The following is an 18,021-nucleotide window of genomic DNA, read 5'->3' as shown; positions in this document are numbered from 1 at the left end:
GGCTGGAGTGCAGTGGCCGGATCTCAGCTCACTGCAAGCTCCACCTCCCGGGTTTACGCCATTCTCCTGCCTCAGCCTCCTGAGTAGCTGGGACTACAGGCGCCCGCCAGCTCGCCCGGCTAGTTTTTTGTATTTTTTAGTAGAGACCGGGTTTCACCGTGTTAGCCAGGATGGTCTTGATCTCCTGACCTCGTGATCCGCCCATCTCGGCCTCCCAAAGTGCTGGGATTACAGGCTTGAGCCACCGCACCCGGAACTTTCTACGTATATCAAGTCAATTTGTTCACTTTAACATGTCTTACCTACTGAATGTCAGATACTATGTTTGTTTCTAGGGATAAAAAGATGAATTAAACATTCTTGTCCTCTGGAAATTTACGGCTGAGTGGAAGTAAAAAGATACATGCATAACTAATTATAGGTAGAAGTTTATGAAATTGGGTGTTGGCTTAGTCTTAAGACTAGAAAGTGTATTTAGAAAAAGGCTTTTTTTTTTTTTTTTAAACAAAAAGGCATAAAACCACAAGGAACCAAAAAAATGGAAGAGAAGGTGAAAACATATTGAGAAATGTTAACAAATTTTGGAAGCTGAAACACAGATGGTTAGGTGGTAACTCACTTAGCACTGCAGAGAAGGCTTGCCTGAAGGGGCAGGCCAGGTAATACTATAAAATATACCAGATAGACTTAGGAATTGGAGACAGTAGGAACTTCACAAAGGTGGGATGCAGAAGGGGCTAAAAATGGAAAACTTAGTTGAAAGTCAGCTCTACTGTGAAAAGCGGCTACCCAGCTAAATACAGGTAAAATAAGAAAAAGGTTGCACACTGAGGCCGGGCGCAGTGGCTCATGCCTGTAATCCCAACACTTTGGGAGGCCGAGGCGGGCGGGTCACAAAGTCAAGAGATCTAGCCCATCCTGGCCAATATGGTGAAACCCTGTCTCTACTAAAGATACAAAAATTAGCTGGGCATGGTGACGCATGCCTGTAATCCCAGCCACTCTGGAGGCTGAGGCAGGAGAATCGCTTGAACCATAGAGGCAGAAGTTGCTGAGATCGCGCCACTGCACTCCAGCCTGGGCAGGAAAGTGAGACTCTGTCTCAAAAAAAAAAAAGAAAAAGATTGCACACTGAATGAGACTCATCAAGACTTCTTGTGGAAGAAACAAATATGTAAGTGCCCAGGATTTCTTTGAAACATTTTTTTTTTTTTTTTTTTTTTTGGTTGGGGTTTTTCTTTTGTTGCCCAGGCTGGAGTGCAGTGGTACGATCTCGGCTGACTGCAACCTCCGCCTCCCAAGTTCAAGCAATTCTCCTGTCTCAGCCTCCCGATTAGATGGGATTACAGGCATGCACCACCATGCCTGGCTAATTTTGTATTTTTAGTAGAGATGAGGGTTTCTCCATGTTGGTCAGGCTGGTCTCAAACTCCTGACCTCAGGTGATCCGCCCACCTTGGTCTCCCAAAGTGCTGGGATTACAGGTGTGAGCCACCACACCCAGCTGCATTTTTTTCTTCAAAAGAAATCTATGCACAATTTCTATAATATAGTAGGTTTGTTTTTATATAAAAAAAGACTTTCTCCAAATCTTCAAATGAAAATGAGGATCCAAGAAAAGTGTGTATTACTTGTCCTGTAGCTTAGTACACAAGTGCCTTGGCACACTTCTAGGTACCCGCGGGCATACGTACCTCAGAGTGGGGACCTGGCATTCAATATTATTCATAACCTGTGCTTAGCTTAGTGGATCTTTATGGCTTTTCTTCTATTTCTTCCCACACACTATGTGCTCCGATTATATGGGTCTACCCACAGCATATCAAATCCTGTGCATTTTCTATCATTTCTCCATATCATTGTTCAAATTAGTATTTTTTAAAAATAGGAAATCCTTCTGGGCTCACTTCAAGTGCTGCTTCTGCCCAAATTCATTAACCTCCGTATCCAGGCTCTTCTACTGACTTGTTTGTATTTTATTTTTAACACACACCATATCATGTGATTTATTTGACACACTTTTGAGCCACCACATACAAGACCTTGTGTGAGGAGGTAGAATACAGTCTATGAAGGGTGAGAACTGAGGTTGCTCATCTTAGATGTCTGGTATTTGTGTAGATGGACATTAAATAGTCACGTTTTTCCCTACCTCTGTTCTCTTTTTTTTCTAGTTAATCTTGTACTACCTTACAATGCTCATGCAAAATCCCAGATCTTATCAGGTCACAAAACCTTTCATTTTAAACTTTAAGATAGCATTGATGTTCTGCAATTATACAGGCAGTAGGAATATGGAAAAATGGTATTAATGGCTTGCTTTTTTAATGGCTTGCTTTTTTTTTTTTTTTTTTTTTTTTGAGAAGCAGTCTTGCTCTGTTGCCCAGGCTGGAGTACAATGGTGCAATTTTGGCTCACTGCAACCTCTGCCTCCCGGGTCAAGCGATTCTCCTGTCTCAGCCTCCCGAGTAGCTGGGATTACAGGCGCATGCCACCACGCCTGCCTAATTTTTGTATTTTTAGTAGAGATGGGATTTCACCCTGTTGGTCAGGCTGGTCTCGAACTCCTGACCTCGTGATCCACCTGCCTCGCCTTCCCCAAGTGCTGGGATTACAGGCGTGAGCTGTAATTAGGTTCTTATGGTTAAGCTTGTGCTAAAATTAGTTTTTTGGGGTTTTTTTTGTTTTTTTGTTTTTTTTGAGACAGAGTTTTGCTCCTGTCTCCCATGCTGGAGTGCAATGGCGTGATCTCAGCTCACTGCAACCTCTGTGTCCCAGGTTCAAGTGATTCTCCTGCATCAGTCTGCCGAGTAGCTGGGATTACAGGTGCCCACCACCCCCCCCAACTAATTATTGTATTTTTAGTAGAGACAGGGTTTCACCATGTTGACCAGGCTGTTCTCGAACTCCTGACCTCAGGTGATCCACCCACCTTGGCCTCCCAAAGTGCTGGGATTACAGGCATGAGCCACTGCACCTGACCCTAAAATTAGTTTTAAGTCACAGTAACAATACTCATTTCATTTCAGGAAGAGCTATCCTGAAAAATCTTTGCGCAGCATCACATCTGGTGTGCAAGAAGTCGTGGGCCAAATTAAAGTTTTAATCTGCCTGGGAGTTGGCTATTTGTTACTGCCTCATCTGTTCCTCTCTTACTTATTACTATCCTTTTTATAATTTCGTGAAATATATTTTAAAATGGTTTTGGTGGAAACAGTAATCAGAAACATAAAGTAACCTTTAGAAAGTTAATGCAAACACTATATATATGAGAGAAATGCCTATTTTCTACTTGTGCTCCCCTAAAAAAGAAGTTATTCATCTTATGGTTTCTTAGGTGTTTCTTATGGTTTCTTAGGGCAAACACCTAAGAAACCAACCTGTTAGTCTTCTTTTTATCTTACTTGCAGACAAAAATTATTCCTAAATTAGTGTACTCTTTGACACATAAAAGTACTCACAATCTGATGGCAGTATGAAAAGTTTAATGATGTAGTTATATTGCAGAGGGCCTTAGTTGTCTAGAGGTGTGTAAATGAAAACTTGTAAGCAGCTTTTTATGTTTCTTTGTTTATTTATTTATTTATGAGACGGCATCTCACTCTGTTGCCCAGGCTGGAGTACAGTGGTGTAATCTTGGCTCACTGTAGCCTACACCTCCCGGATTCAAGTGATTTTCCCGCCTCAGCTTCACAAGTATCTGAGATTACAAGCATTCACCACCACGCCCAGCTAATTTTTGTATTTTTAGTAGAGACAGGGTTTCGCCATGTTGGCCAGGCTGGTCTTGAACTCCTAACCTCAAGTGATCCACCTGCCTCAGCCTCCCAAAGTGTTGGGATTACACCACACCCAGCTTTTTTTATTTATAAAAACAATGTACATTATATAAAAATCAGAAAATACTAAAAACTTTTATATTACTTTTGTATTATTTTTCACACACATATATTCAGCTGTGTATTATAGGAATATAACATTTACTCGTATATTATTTTAAAAATAGCCGTACTATAGATACAGTACCAATAACTTTTAATCAGTCGAGATTTTGAGTGTCTTATATGTGCTGAACACGGTCTTAAGCACCATAGGGTATTGAGAAAACTTAAAATCCCTGTCCTCAAGATATTTACACTCTAGCTGGATAAGAAGGCAAATGTGTAAGAAGAGATATGAAGTTCAGTGCAGTGGCTAAACTACTAAACTACATGATATGTACTAAGCACTCAGGAGGAATTAAAGTTAAGGTTTCCAAGGATTAGTGACGGTGGGGAGGTGAGAGGAGCTGAGTACCCAGCATATATTACAGGTTCACTAATTGAAAGTTGTTGCTCTGGTCCTCATCATCATTCCAAGTTCTTAGTCTAAACGTCTGGGAATATTGATTACATTTGTAGAAACAGGAAAGTTTAAAGAAAAAAGCGTTATTGCAGGAAGAACTTTGAGATGTGTAAGTGTTGTCTAAGATCTGAAGATCTGTTTCCTGTAAATAGTTAAAAGATATAAAGTTATTGTTCTGGTGAACAGTCAAAACAACTTTGAGAATCATCTGCTTACAAGCAGTAGATGAATTCTCCAAAAGTAAGTTTGGGCAATAATTGGTTTTATTCACACTATCCTTTATGCCATCTAAAGTTGACACGACATACCGTGACAAAATATATAGAATTCTATTTGCCAGTTAGTTCGAAGAATGAAGGTTTGTGTTTATTGTGCCAAGAGCTAAAATCTCTTTGAAATTCTGGAATTTCTTCTTGAATTGCCTTGTGACTTAATAGATGAGAAATATTAACACACGCGCGCATGCGTGTGTTTGTGTGTGTATGTGTGTGTGTAAGAGAGATATGTTTTCTCTTTTAGGAAGATTCTCAGGTGTAGCTTAAATTTCTAAATTTTCAAGCTGTTCTAGCCTTGCTGGATCTCATTATCTCTGTAGCTTTTCACTTATGAATCAAGTTTCATTTATGTGAGCAGCATTGGGAATATAACCTTTCTCATGACCCTGTAAGCTAATATTTTGCTTTGCCTTTCCCGGAATAAATGTCACTAAAACGTATACATTCTGCTTTCCCCTTAGGTAAAAATCTCTACACCAATGAATATGTAGCAATCAAACTGGTGAGTAGAATCTGTTTGTGGTAATTAATGTTTTGGTGCTCCCATTGCTTATATCTTCTTATAGGAAATAGTTTTAAGCATTCATTCACAAAAATGCTAATGGTTTTTTTTAATATATGATCCCACGTTTTTCTTCAATGATAGTGTTACAGTGATGAATCACTGTATACTATATAACACTATATAATTAAATGATACTAACTTTAGTGTTAGCAATGATGACTCAAAAATTAGTTGATTAAAAAAAGCTGGAAGAACTAGTAATTCTGTGAACTTAATCTTTCACAGAGGTATCTTAATTAAAAAGGTAAAATCATTTAAAAATTTTACTGTTTTTTTCTCTAAACTGATTTATTTTTTGTACTTAGAAGAAAATCATAACTGATCATCTAATCTGTCAAGCATGAAAAATATACCATATGGTCAAATTAGAAGCAAAGGAGTCAATTGGTATATTAATACTAACCTTGTGAATAAACTAGTCATTGAAAATGATATCCTATTGAAAAAGAGAAGTAATAATTTTATTATTTGTGAGGAATAATAATTTTAAAAGACAGAATTCTTTGTCTTATATTTGAGGTGGATAACAAAACCATTTTTTCATGTGAAATGTTTCATATGACTAGTTTCACTGAAACTCTGTGTTTGTCCTCATAGTAGGTATCCCAGGATTTACAGGTAGCTTTGTTTTATTAGTTGGAAGCTAGAGGAGTTAATGGTTGAAGGAAATCTATGCAATTCTTTTCTTTTCTTTCTTTTTATTTACTTTTTAGAGACAGGGTCTCACGCTGTTGCCCAGGCTGGAGTGCAGTGATGTGATCTTGGCTCACTGCAACCTCTGCTTCCTGGGCTCAAGCGATCCTTCCACCTCAGTCTGCCTCCTAAGAGGCTGGGACTGCAGGTGTGCACCACCACACCTGGCTAAGTTTTGTATTTTTTGTAGAGACAGTGTTTCATCATGTTGCCCAGTTGGTCTCGAACTCCTGAGCTCAGGTGATCCATCCAGCTTGGCCTCCCAAAGTACTGGGATTACAGGTGTGAGCCACCACGCCTGGCATTGTTATTCTTTTCTAATTAATTGCACTTACCACATCCACACTTGTTCTGTGATTGGTCATTCTTCTCATCCAGCTTGCTTGTGGAGGAGGTAGGGTTGTCTTGTGAGGAACTGACAGTTATCAGATTTGTTTCTCTACAAAGGGGTGGGTGGACAGGGAGCAGGGCTTAGAGCAGCAGGTAACTTCTAGGAAACCAAGTGTTTTCTTTTTGTATTTTGACTTGGAACTCTTGTTGGATAGATGGGAGCAGGAAGAGAGGTAATACATGTTAACAATGCAGGTCAAATATCCTCTTAGATTGAATATTAGAGGATTAACCGGCCAGACGCAGTGGCTCATGCCTGTAATCCACTTTAGGAAGCCAAGACAGGCAGATCGCTTGAGCCCAGAAGTTCAGACCAGCCTGGGCAATAAGGCGAAACACTGTCTCTACAAAAAATACAAAAAATTCGTCAGGTATGCTGGCACACACGTGTAGTCCCTGCTACTTTGGAGGCTAATGTGGGAGAATAACCCGAGCCCAGGAAGTTGAGACTGCAGTGAGCTGAGATTGCTTGCACCTGTGCACTCAGCCTGGGTGACAGATACCCTGTCTCAAAAAAATAGGATTAACCACATTTTTTTAATTTATAGGAATTTGGTTATTCTATTAAAGTGTTCTCTAGTACACTGACTTTTTTACTTTTTCTGTTCTATTATTCTGATAAGTTGGAATAATCTCTGATTTTTTGGGACTACTAAGAGAACGAAGCACTTCCTAAAACACTTAAAAAATTTGCCATGTTACTACATATTTGTTAGGCTTTCTGTTAGGGACACTTCTTTCATCTTGATTTCTTCTGCCAGGTTGTACCAATCAACCTGTATAGATAAGCTTACATAACATATTGTTGACATGATTGATCGTTACATTTCACTTTCCTTTTTAAAAACTTTTATTTTGCTTTGTATGGCCACTATTTAAAGCTAAAAATGGAACTCTTGCAATCTAGTATGGTGTGACTCAGTACTGCATTTCTCTTTCAGATCAGTCTGAAAGGCATTTTAGAGGATAACAATTTTGTCTACAGGCTTTCTCTCTTCCTTTTGGGCTTCTGTTCTTCAAAGGGAGATATGAAGGCAGTAATTGAGCTCTTTGGATTGTAATGGTAAATTTGCCTTAAGCACTATACTCCTATAAGGTAGCTGTCTGCTGTTTGTTTAGGATTTTAGGCAGGCATGTGTTTTCCAGAATAACTGTGGCAAATATTCTGGCAAATGCACAGCCTGTATGGAAATGTAATCAGTATCTGGCACGGAAATGTAATCAGCATCTGGCACAGAAATGCAGGGAAGCTCTGCTGCTGCTGTTTCAGTTGTACTTTGTTTGGATCTTCATTGTGGACTCTTTTTTCTTAGATTTCTAAAAACCTTTTAAAAAAATCATACACAAAGTAAACAAAATAGTGTAATGAGCCCCTCCTTTATCCATCACCCACATTTCTAAGGGTTCTTTTTAACAGAGGTTTTCTAACAATTGGGTTTTAAAAAAATCTCTCTGTGCTGCTAATATTGCTGCCTTCTGCAATCTGTAGACTGAGTTTTGCAGTGCCTTCTACTTATAGTGCTTCCAGAAAAGCACCTTGAAGCCCAATTGGCTGAGCAGGCTATGGCCATGTGCTAAGGAGTTGGCTGAAGTGTGTAATTCTCTCAGTCTTCATAATAAGACCCTCATGTCTGAATATATGATGTGTATGCCTTTCAACCCTTGAACTCCATGGAATTTTGCATTTTTAATTTACTAGCTTAGCTACTCTATTATGCTTTCCAGCATGAAGATTGAGAGTATAATATTTGAGGAAGGATCTGTGGTTTTTAAAATTCATTGCCTCTGTGGTTTGTCAGAATCCAAAAGTGATTTCTCCGGGAAGAAGAGTCGCTTTTCTAGTGTTTTGATCAACTTCTAGTTCCATGTTGATTTGTCATCACTGTTTCTGTTTGGTTCCTTGTGAATTCTTAGTTACTTTGCTAATGGAAAAATTCTATACCTGGCTGCTTTGATAGTGATTCAGTGGAAGATCTGCAACCAAATGGAGACATAAGAGTGATATGATACCTCTCTATCTGAAGAGAGAAATAGGAAAGGGACTCTACAATATAATTAGTCTTATGTACTTTTCTTTTTCTTTTTTTCTTTTTTTTTGAGATGGAATCTTGCTGAGTCACCAGGCTGGAGTGCAGTGGCACGATCTCGGCTCACTGCAACCTCCAACTCCCCTGGTTCAAGCGATTCTCTTGCCTCAGCCTCCTGAGTAGCTGGGATTACAGGCATGCACTACTATGCCCAGCTAATTTTTGTATTTTTAGTAGAGACAGAGTTTCACCATGTTGGCCAGGATGGTCTCGATCTCCTGACCTCGTGATTCACCCACCCCGGCATCCCAAAGTGCTGGGATTACAGGCGTGAGCCACCGTGCCCGGCCATGTACTTTTCTTTTGACTAAAAGTCTTGAGACACTTGAAGTCCAACTCTAACGATTGCTGATTTTATACTCAAAGAAGGGTATGAGTTCTTTCTTCAAAGCGCTTCCTACAAATATGAACATTCCAGTCTGGCCTGAATTGATTTAGATAAAATCTTCCTAGAAGCAGAGGGATAGACTAGACAACTTCAGAGAAACTTCTAAATTCTTTGGTTAATGGATTCTATATCTTAAGAAACATGCAGAAAACTTCAAATGGATTCAGGAAAGAGCCTTCAAAGATGATCAAAGAATTAAAAGCTAGGACCTATGAGGCAAGGTGAAAGGAATTTGAAATTACTTTGCCTGAGGAAAGAAAGTCTAGGAAATCATTGGATTGTTTTGTTATTTGAAGAGAGCTACTTAATAGTATTTGAGGTTATTGAGGAGTTTTTTTTATTTTTTTGCTGAGGACTTAAGAAAAATAGGCTTAAGTTTCAGTAGTGAGATTTGAGTATAATATAAAAGTGTTCCAAACCACGAAACTTGTTCAACATCAGCATGAATTATTGAGAGAAGTTATGGAATCTCCTTCCTTGGAGTCTGTCTTAAACATAAGACAAATAGGCTGGGCACGGGGGCTCACACCTATAATCTCAGCACTTTGGGAGGCTGCAGTGGGTGGATCACGAGGTCGGGAGTTTGAGACCAGCCTGGCCACTATGGTAAAATCTCGTCTTTACTAAAAATACAAAATTAGCCGAGTGTGGTGGCATGCGTCTGTAGTCCCAGCTACTTGGGAGGCTGAGGCAGAAGAATTGCTTGAACCCGGGAGGTGGAGGTTGCAGTGAGCTGAGATTGTGCCATTGCACTCCAGCCTGGGTGACAGAGTAAGACTCCGTCTCAAAAAAAAAAAAGGACAAATAACCACTCAGTGGAGGAAAGGACAGTCTTTTCAACAAATGAGGCTAGAAAAACTGGATACCCATGTAACAGTGAAGTTGGATTCTTACTTTACATTGTATTCAACAATTCAGAGTGGATTAAAGACCTAAATATAAGATTGAAACTATGATATTTTTACCAGAATACACATGAGAAAAGCTTCATGACATTGAATTTGGCAGTGATTTCTTGGATATGACACCAAAATCACAGACAACAAAAAAAGAAGCTAGCTAAGTTGGACTTCAGCAAAATTTAAAACTTTTGCATACTGTCAACAGAATTTTAAAAAGGGCAACCCATGGAAAGGAATAGGAGAAAATAATATTATCTAATAACAGGTGATAACCAGAATTTACCATTATAACAATTTTTTAAAGTTCAGTGGCATTGGCCAGGTGCAGTGGCTTATGCCTGTAATCCCAGCACTTTGGGAGGCTGAGGCGGGTGGATCACCTGAGGTCAGGGGTTTGATACCAGCCTGACCAACATGGAGAAACCCCATCTCCACTAAAAATACAAAAATTAGCCAGGCGTGGTGGCACATGCCTGTAATCCCAGCTACTTGGGAGGCTGAGGCAGGAAAATTGCTGAACCCAGGAGGCGGAGGTTGTGATGAGCCAATATCATGCCATTACAGTCCAGCCTGGGCAACAAGAGTGAAACTCCGTCTCAAAAAAAAAAAAAAAAAAAAAAAAGTTCAGTGGCATTAAGTACATTTATATTGGTGTACAACCATCACCACCATCCATCTCCAGAACTTTTTCATCTTCCCTAACTGAAATTTCCTATCTGTTAAACACTCCCCTCCCCCCAACCCCTTGGCAACCACCATTCTGTCTGTCTCTATGAATTTGACTACACTAGATATTTAATTTTTTTGTGTGTTGTTTGCTTTTTTGGAGATGGAGTCTTGCTCTGTCGCCCAGGCTGGAGTGCAGTGGTGCGATCTAGGCTAACTGCAACCTCCACCCCCCGGGTTCAAGCAATTCTCCTGCCTCAGCCTGCTGAGTAGCTGGGACTACAGGTGCATGCTGACACTCCTGGCTAATTTTTTGTATTTTAGTAGAGGCGGAGTTTCACTGCGTTGCCTAGGCTGGTCTCGAACTCCTGAGCTCAGGCAGTCCATCCGTCTCAGCCTCCCAAAGTGCTAGGATTACAGGCGTGAGCCACTGCACCTGGCTACTAGGTACTTAATATTAAGTGGACTCATGCAATATTTGTCCTTTATAACTGGCTTATTTCACGAGCATAATGTCCTCAAGGTTTGCCCATGTTGTAGCATGTGTTGGAATTTCCTTTTTAAGGTTGAATAATACTTCACCATATGTATATACCCAATTTTGTTTATCCGTTCGTCCAATCATACACACTTAGGTTGCTTCCACCTGTTAGTTATTGTGAATAATAATGCTGTGAACATGCATGTAAAAATAAATCTGAATTCCTGCTTCCACTTCTTTGGAGCATCTATCCAGAAAGAGAATTGTGAATCATAATGATTCTGTGTTTAATTTTTTGAAAAATTGCCATACCATTTTCCCGAGTAGTCACTGCACCATTTTGCATTCCCATCAGCAGTGCACAAGGATTCCAGTGTCTCCACATCCTCGTCAACACTTGTTATTTTCTGTTTTTGATGATAGCCATCCTAATGGGTGTGCAGATGTTGAACTTTATTTTATTTATCGATTGACTGAGACAAGGTCTCACTCTGTTGCCCAGGCTGGAGTACAGTGGCACAATCACAGCTCCCTGCAGTCTTGATCAGTGGGACTCAAGCAGTCCTCCCACCTCATCTTCCTGAGTAGCTGGGACTACAGGAGTGTACCATCCTACCAGGCTAATTTTTAAATTTTTGGTAGAGACAGGGTCTCCCTATGTTGCCCAGGCTGGTCTCGAACTCCTGGACTCAAGCAGTTTTCCTGCCTCAGCCTCCCAAAGTGCTGGGATTACAGGCATGAGCCACCATGCCTGTCCTATTTTATTTGTTTATTTGTAAAGATGAGGTTTTGCTGTGTTGCCCAGGCTGGTCTCAAACTCCTGGTATTGAGTGATCCTCCTGTCTCAGCCTCTGAAAGTGCTGGGATTGCAGACATGAGCCACCATGTCAGATACTGTTGAGCTTTTAAAGAGAGATTATAATGTGTTTAGGGTAATGTTTGGTTTTCTTGTTAGCCAGTTGCCCAGTACACTCTCAGTTTAGAATAATCAACCAGCCAGTTGCTCAATTAGTATAGAGCAAAGTGTGGTTGTTTGGCTGCTTTATCTCTGAGGTTTTTAGAAAACTCAATTTTTGGAAACTTGAACACCACATTGATTGAAGTTACATATTTTAATTCTATTTACAATCTTTAGTTCTCAACAGTTTAAAAAGAAATATATATAAGCATGTTCCTAAAAGCATTGTTCATAATATTGGAAAGTGAAAAGAGTTCACATGTCTAAAAATTATGGGGAGGGTGTGTATACATGCATACGTAAATACAAAATACATGTGCACATACAGGGCAATACTTAAACCATTAAAAATAATATAAGCCAGGTGCAGTGGCTTATGCCTATAATCCCACAGCACTTTGGGTGGCTGAAGTGGGAGGATTGCTTGAGCCCAGGAATTTGGGACCAGCCTGGGCAACATAGTAAGATCCTATCTCTACAAAAAAATAAAAATTAGCTGTGAGTGATGGCACACACTTGTGGTCGCAGCCGCTCGGGAGGCTAAGATAGGAGGATGACTTGAACCTGGGAGGTTTCGACTGCAGTGCGCGAGACCCTGTCTTTAAAAAAAAAACAAGACGTTGTACACGTTTATTTACTGCCATGGGAAAATGTTACTACATTGTTGAATTCAACAGCACATTAATGAACAGCAAATATATTATAATCTCACTTATATAAAATTAAGTTCATCAGTCTATATTATATATAAATACATATATAGATAAATACTTAGAAAGGCATTCACTAAAATGTTAATAGTGCCTCTCTTTAAAGTGGCAGGATCACAGATGATTTTTGCTTTCTAATTTTTGTATATTGGAATTTTCTTCTGAGCATGCATTATTTTTCTAAAAATAATAAAACCGTGAACCTCCCAAAAATTCAGAACAAAACAAGCAGGAAATACATTCTGGTATTTTTTTTATTTAAAGGTTTGGCATCAAGTTTCCTGGGAAAATACATATCAGGAGAATATTTCATTGCAAGAAAGGTATCCTTGAATGATAGCTCATGCAAAGTCTATTTTTATTTAACTATCCATGGAAGGAGTTGTATGTAATTCACCTTCATCTTCTCTTAACTGTACTGTCTAAGACAAATTGTGGTTAGAAAAGGCTCTCATATATGGATATCATCTCTAAAACATTAGGTGATCTTAACCGTTGTTTACTCCAAAACTTTAAGAATGGAAAAATCCCATTTGTTGAAATCTGATCAGTTTTTCTTTTTGGATTTCAGGAACCAATAAAATCACGTGCTCCACAGCTTCATTTAGAGTACAGATTTTATAAACAGCTTGGCAGTGCAGGTAAGTCAAGTCTTTCTTCTCCACTTACTTAGCATGTAGCTTAGCTGGAAGCCCTAAAATATACAAATTTTTTTGTCTGGTTTACCCTTTTTACCAAACCATCTGTCTCCCCTGCTTGCCGGATAGGTAAATAAACATAGTCAGACACAAAGCTACTTGCTCTCTGGTTCCTGGAGTTGAGTTGACAGGGGAACTGTGTTGCTATGACTGTGCCCACAGACCAACCTGCAGATGCTTTCCACTTGTCAAATACACATAGAGTGAAGGATTTGCTTTTCAGTAGTTCATTCTCTTTTCATTTCTTTACTTATACCAAAAGAAAGGAGGAAATGTTGGTAATTTGCAAAATGTACTTCACCGCATTGAGGTGGTTTATCTGTTTTAAAGACATACTAAAATATACATTCTGAAATACTACAGCACTGTCATTTTATCCATTGTTCTCATTAATTTGCAAGAGCTATCCATATGATTGCAATAACCTATGACCTTTGGCAATTTTTAAAAATTAAGTTAATCACTTTAAAAAATGTTTGTTTTTTACCTAAAAGCTCTGATTTCTCAAGTATCTTACTGGCTTCCAGAAAAATATTTTGCTAACGTTTACCTGTAGGGACAAATCTCTCAAAAGATGAAATCTTTCAGAGCTATTTTCACTATTTGACATTAGTAGAATTTCCTCTGCTTTATGCCCCCTTCACTGTGACAGGTTTTCTGTGAATGACTAAAGCTTGGTTTCCTTCCTTCCTTCCTTCCTTCCTTCCTTCCTTCCTTCCTTCCTTCCTTCCTTCCTTCCTTCCTTCCTTCCTTCCTTCCTTCCTCCCTCCCTCCCTCCCTTCCTCCCTCCCTCTCTGTTCTCTTCTCTCTTCTCTTCTCTTCTCTTCTCTTCTCTTCTCTTCTCTTCTCCTCTCTTCTCCTCTCCTCTCCTCTCCTCTCCTCTCCTCTCCTCTCCTCTCCTCTCCCCTCCCCTCCCCTCCACTCCCCTCCCCTCTTCTTTCTTTCTTTCTTTCTTTCTTTCTTTCTTTCTTTCTTTCTTTCTTTCTTTCTTNTTCTTTCTTTCTTTCTTTCTTTCTTTCTTTCTTTCTTTCTTTCTTTCTTTCTTTCTTTCTTTCTTTCTTTTTCTTTCTTTCTTTCCTTTCTTTCCTTTCTTTCCTTTCTTTCCTTTCTTTCCTTTCCTTCCTTCCTTCCTTCCTTCCTTCCTTCCTTCCTTCCTTCCTTCCTTCCTTTCTTTCTTTCTTTCTTTGTTTCTCTCCTCTTCTCCTTTCCTTTCCTTTGTCCTTTTTTCGTTTTTCCCCTTTCCTTTCCTTTTCCTTTTTCCTTTCCTTTTCTTTTCTTTCTACAGGGTCTCACTCCCATCGCCCAGGCTGGAGTGCAGTGGCAGGATCACAGCTCACTGCAGCCTTGACCTCCTAGGCTCAAGCAGTTCTCCTGCCTCAGCCTCCTGAGTAGCTGGGACTGTAGGCATGCACCACCACACCAGGCTAATTATCTGTATTTTTAGTAGAGATGGGGTTTTGCCGTGTTGCCCAGGTTGGTCTTGAACTCTTGGACTCAAGTGATCCTCCTGCCTTTAGCCTCCCAAAATGCTGGGATTACAGGCATGAGCCATCATACCGTTGGTTTCTATTTCAAGTAACCCTATTGAAGGTACTACTGAAGGAATTTGAGTTCTACTTCCTAAAATATTTAGAATTATATGAGTCACTGTGTGTTATTCAAGTTTTATTATACCCTGACTATAGCAATAATCAGCTATAGTCATAACCCAGAGAGCCCACAGTGGACTTGTCTTTCACTGAACTTAGTATGAGTTCTTGCTCACAGTAACCTCTCAGTATATATTTGTTAATTGATTGGAGTGTTTTTGGCATAAGATTTAAGACTGGCAACTGAGTCCACAGGATGTATACATAACTTGAGGCTTATCTTCCCAGATGCCCCAGAACTACATTTTAATTGTTGTTCCTCTTATATTCCTGGTTTCATAATGTTGTTAAGTTATTCCAGGTTTCATAAATTTTAGGGAAAAGACTGTCACAGCCCACTTATGATAAGCATGTTTGTGTATGTCTCATAAATCTAAGGGTCGGGTAAAAACATGCTGAACCCAGTCCAACTTTGAAGTTTAAGTGGGGAAGTGAACAGGCCAGTTTTCAGGATTTCCTCTGTAAGCCCTTTCAAATAGATCCACCAAATCAGACCAATCTTCCCTTTTCAATATAGAGCCAAAAAATCTAATGAATTTGTTGGGTAGGAATAACATCTGTGCTGCTGGGTTGGTACTCCCCCCAAATACAGAAAATTGCAAGCCCTTGAAGTTTCAGCATTCTCTGTGCACTTAAAACAAGGAGTAAATAGGGAGGGCATTAGGGAAAGGTGACTATACAAATTGCCTTTCACTTAAGCAGCAAGGAAAAACTGGACTCTCTGAGACGGATACATCCATCATTGTCATGAGTGGGAATAGGAGGGCTCTGTTGTACTGGTTAGGCCAGCTGTTGACTCATAGTCAGGTAGGCTGGCCGTTGTTAGTCTGTCTCCCTGTACCTTTTCTAACAAACATGTAAAGATCACAAAGCCTTCTAGGTCTTATATGCAGTTCAGTGGTGATTACTGGCCTCTATTCTGCTTCTTGAGATCACCCACTACTCTTAAAAGAGCTGTAGTGGACATCATCTTTTTTTTTTTTTTTTTTTTTTTTGAGACGGAGTTTCACTCTGTCGCCCAGGCTGGAGTGCAGTGGCCAGATCTCAGCTCACTACAAGCTCCGCCTCCCGGGTTTACGCCATTCTCCTGCCTCAGCCTCCCGAGTAGCTGGGACTACAGGCACCCGCCACCTCGCCCGGCTAGTTTTTTGTACTTTTTAGTAGAGACGGGGTTTCACCATATTAACCAGGATGGTCTCGATCTCCTGACCTCGTGATCCGCCCGTCTCGGCCTCCCAAAGTGCTGGGATTACAGGCTTGAGCCACCGCGCCCGGCCGGACATCATCTTAATATCCTTGCCTGCAACTAACAGGGTAGCTACAGACTTTTCCAAGATAGGAAGAGCTTTAGTTATCTGTGTCAAATCCCCTCGATACCCCTACCTCCTAGTGTAAGAATTGCTTTCAGGATTTTCTTAATAGTCATCTAAATCTGCTTGACTACTTTCTTCTAGTCATAGAGTTTACCACTCTTCAGGCTAATTTAATGTGGGAAAGTCCAATGTATTTGAAGTCCTTCATATTAGGCCCAAATTTGCCATTTATTTATTTATTTATTTTATTATTATTATTATTATTTTTAAATTTAGATGGAGTCTTGCTCTGTCACCAGGCTGGAGTGCAGTGGCACGATCTTGGCTCATTACAACTTCCGCCTTCCAGGTTCAAGTGATTCCCCTGCTTCAGTCTCCCGAGTAGGTGGGACTATAGGCATGTGCCACCATGCCCGGGTAATTTTTTTTTTTTGAGACAGAGTCTCACTCTGTCGATCAGGCTGGAGTGCAGTGGCATGATCTTGGCTCACTGCAAGCCCCGCCTCCCAGGTTCGTGCCCTTCTCCTGCCTCAGCCTTCCGAGTAGCTGGGACTACAGGCGCCCGCCACCATGCCCGGCTAGTTTTTTTTTTTTTTGTATTTTTAGTAGAGACGGGTTTTCACTGTGTTAGCCAGGATGGTCTCGATCTCCTGACCTCGTGATCCTCCTGCCTTGGCCTCCCAAAGTGCTTGGATTACAGGCGTGAGCCACCACTCCTGGCCAATTTTTTGTATTTTTTTAGTAGAGACGGGTTTTTACCATGTTAGTCAGGATGGTCTTGATCTCCTGACCTGGTGATCCACCCATCTTGGCCTCTCAAATTGCTGGGATTATAGGTATGAGCCACCGCGCCTGGCCAAATTTGCCTTTTTTTTATTTCTATGAAACACCGTTGGGGCTTTTTTTTTTTTTTTCCTACCAGCTGAGAGACATTTGTCACAGTTGTTATACATTGTCCTCTCTACCATCCACCTCTAAGTCTTCTTTTAAGCCAGGTATCCACCTTTTTACATAACATGGTTTACACAGATACTTCAGTATCGGTGCTCCACTAGCAAGCATGGGCACATACATATTCAATATGGCTAGTTTTTTGATGCTCCTCTTGAGTGAGCCTCTTAAAATAGCACAAGTAACTGTAGACATGGAGACAGTGGGATTACTATCCTCCTTGATCTGGACACATTTCTTTTAATTACACTTTCTTTTTCTTCCCTCAGCTTTATTCAGGTAGAATAGATAAAAATTGTATATTTTAAGATGTACAGCATGATTTTTGATATACATTATGAAGTGATAACCACATACAGTAGTTTTTTAGCAGCCATTTCACATAGTTGACTTTTGTGCTTTTATGGAATTGTACTCAGCTAAAACCTATAAATCTTTTTTTAAAAACATAACTGCCATCAATCAAGGCTTTCTGAACTTTATAGTTATAGAATTGATTTTGAGCTCCTAAACCTCTGAAATGTCATTTTATTTTACCCCATTATTACCTCACTGGGATGGAGATAGATAGATGTCTATATCTATATACAGATGTGTGTGTGTGTGTGTATGTGTATATATATATATATATATATATATATATATATATATATATATTTTTTTTTTTTTTTTTTGAAATAGAATCTCGCTCTGTCGCCAGGCTGGAGTGCAGTGGCGCGATCTCGGCTCACTACAATCTTTGCCTCCCGGGTTCAAGCGATACTTCTGTCTCAGCCTCCCAAGTAGCTGGGATTACAGGCGCACACCACCACACCCAGCTAGTTTTTTTTGTATTTTTAGTAGAGACGGGGTTTCACCATGTTGGCCAGGATGGTCTTGATCTCCTGACCTTGTGATCCACCTGCCTCGGCCTCTCTAAGTGCTGGGATTACAGACGTGAGCCACCGTGCC

General features: G+C 40.1%; 1 protein-coding gene across 6 annotated transcripts in view; it reads left to right on the top strand.

The window, feature by feature from the left end:
- The window catches only part of CSNK1G1 (casein kinase 1 gamma 1), a 230,780-nt gene that overhangs the window by 123,440 nt on the left and 89,319 nt on the right, over window positions 1–18,021 (top strand). For all 6 annotated transcript variants that reach the window (XM_025389534.1, XM_025389537.1, XM_025389538.1 and 3 more), the window contains 2 exons: window positions 5,081–5,121; window positions 13,031–13,100. In XM_025389534.1, coding sequence (XP_025245319.1) covers window positions 5,081–5,121; window positions 13,031–13,100 — 111 coding nt within the window. The remainder of the gene's footprint in view (window positions 1–5,080; window positions 5,122–13,030; window positions 13,101–18,021) is intronic.

The sequence above is a fragment of the Theropithecus gelada genome, chromosome 7a, assembly GCF_003255815.1.
Source record: "Theropithecus gelada isolate Dixy chromosome 7a, Tgel_1.0, whole genome shotgun sequence".
Classification (NCBI taxonomy): Eukaryota; Metazoa; Chordata; class Mammalia; order Primates; family Cercopithecidae; genus Theropithecus; species Theropithecus gelada.
The sequence above is the reverse complement of the archived record's forward strand: the minus strand, read 5'-3'. Positions and strand labels throughout refer to the sequence as shown.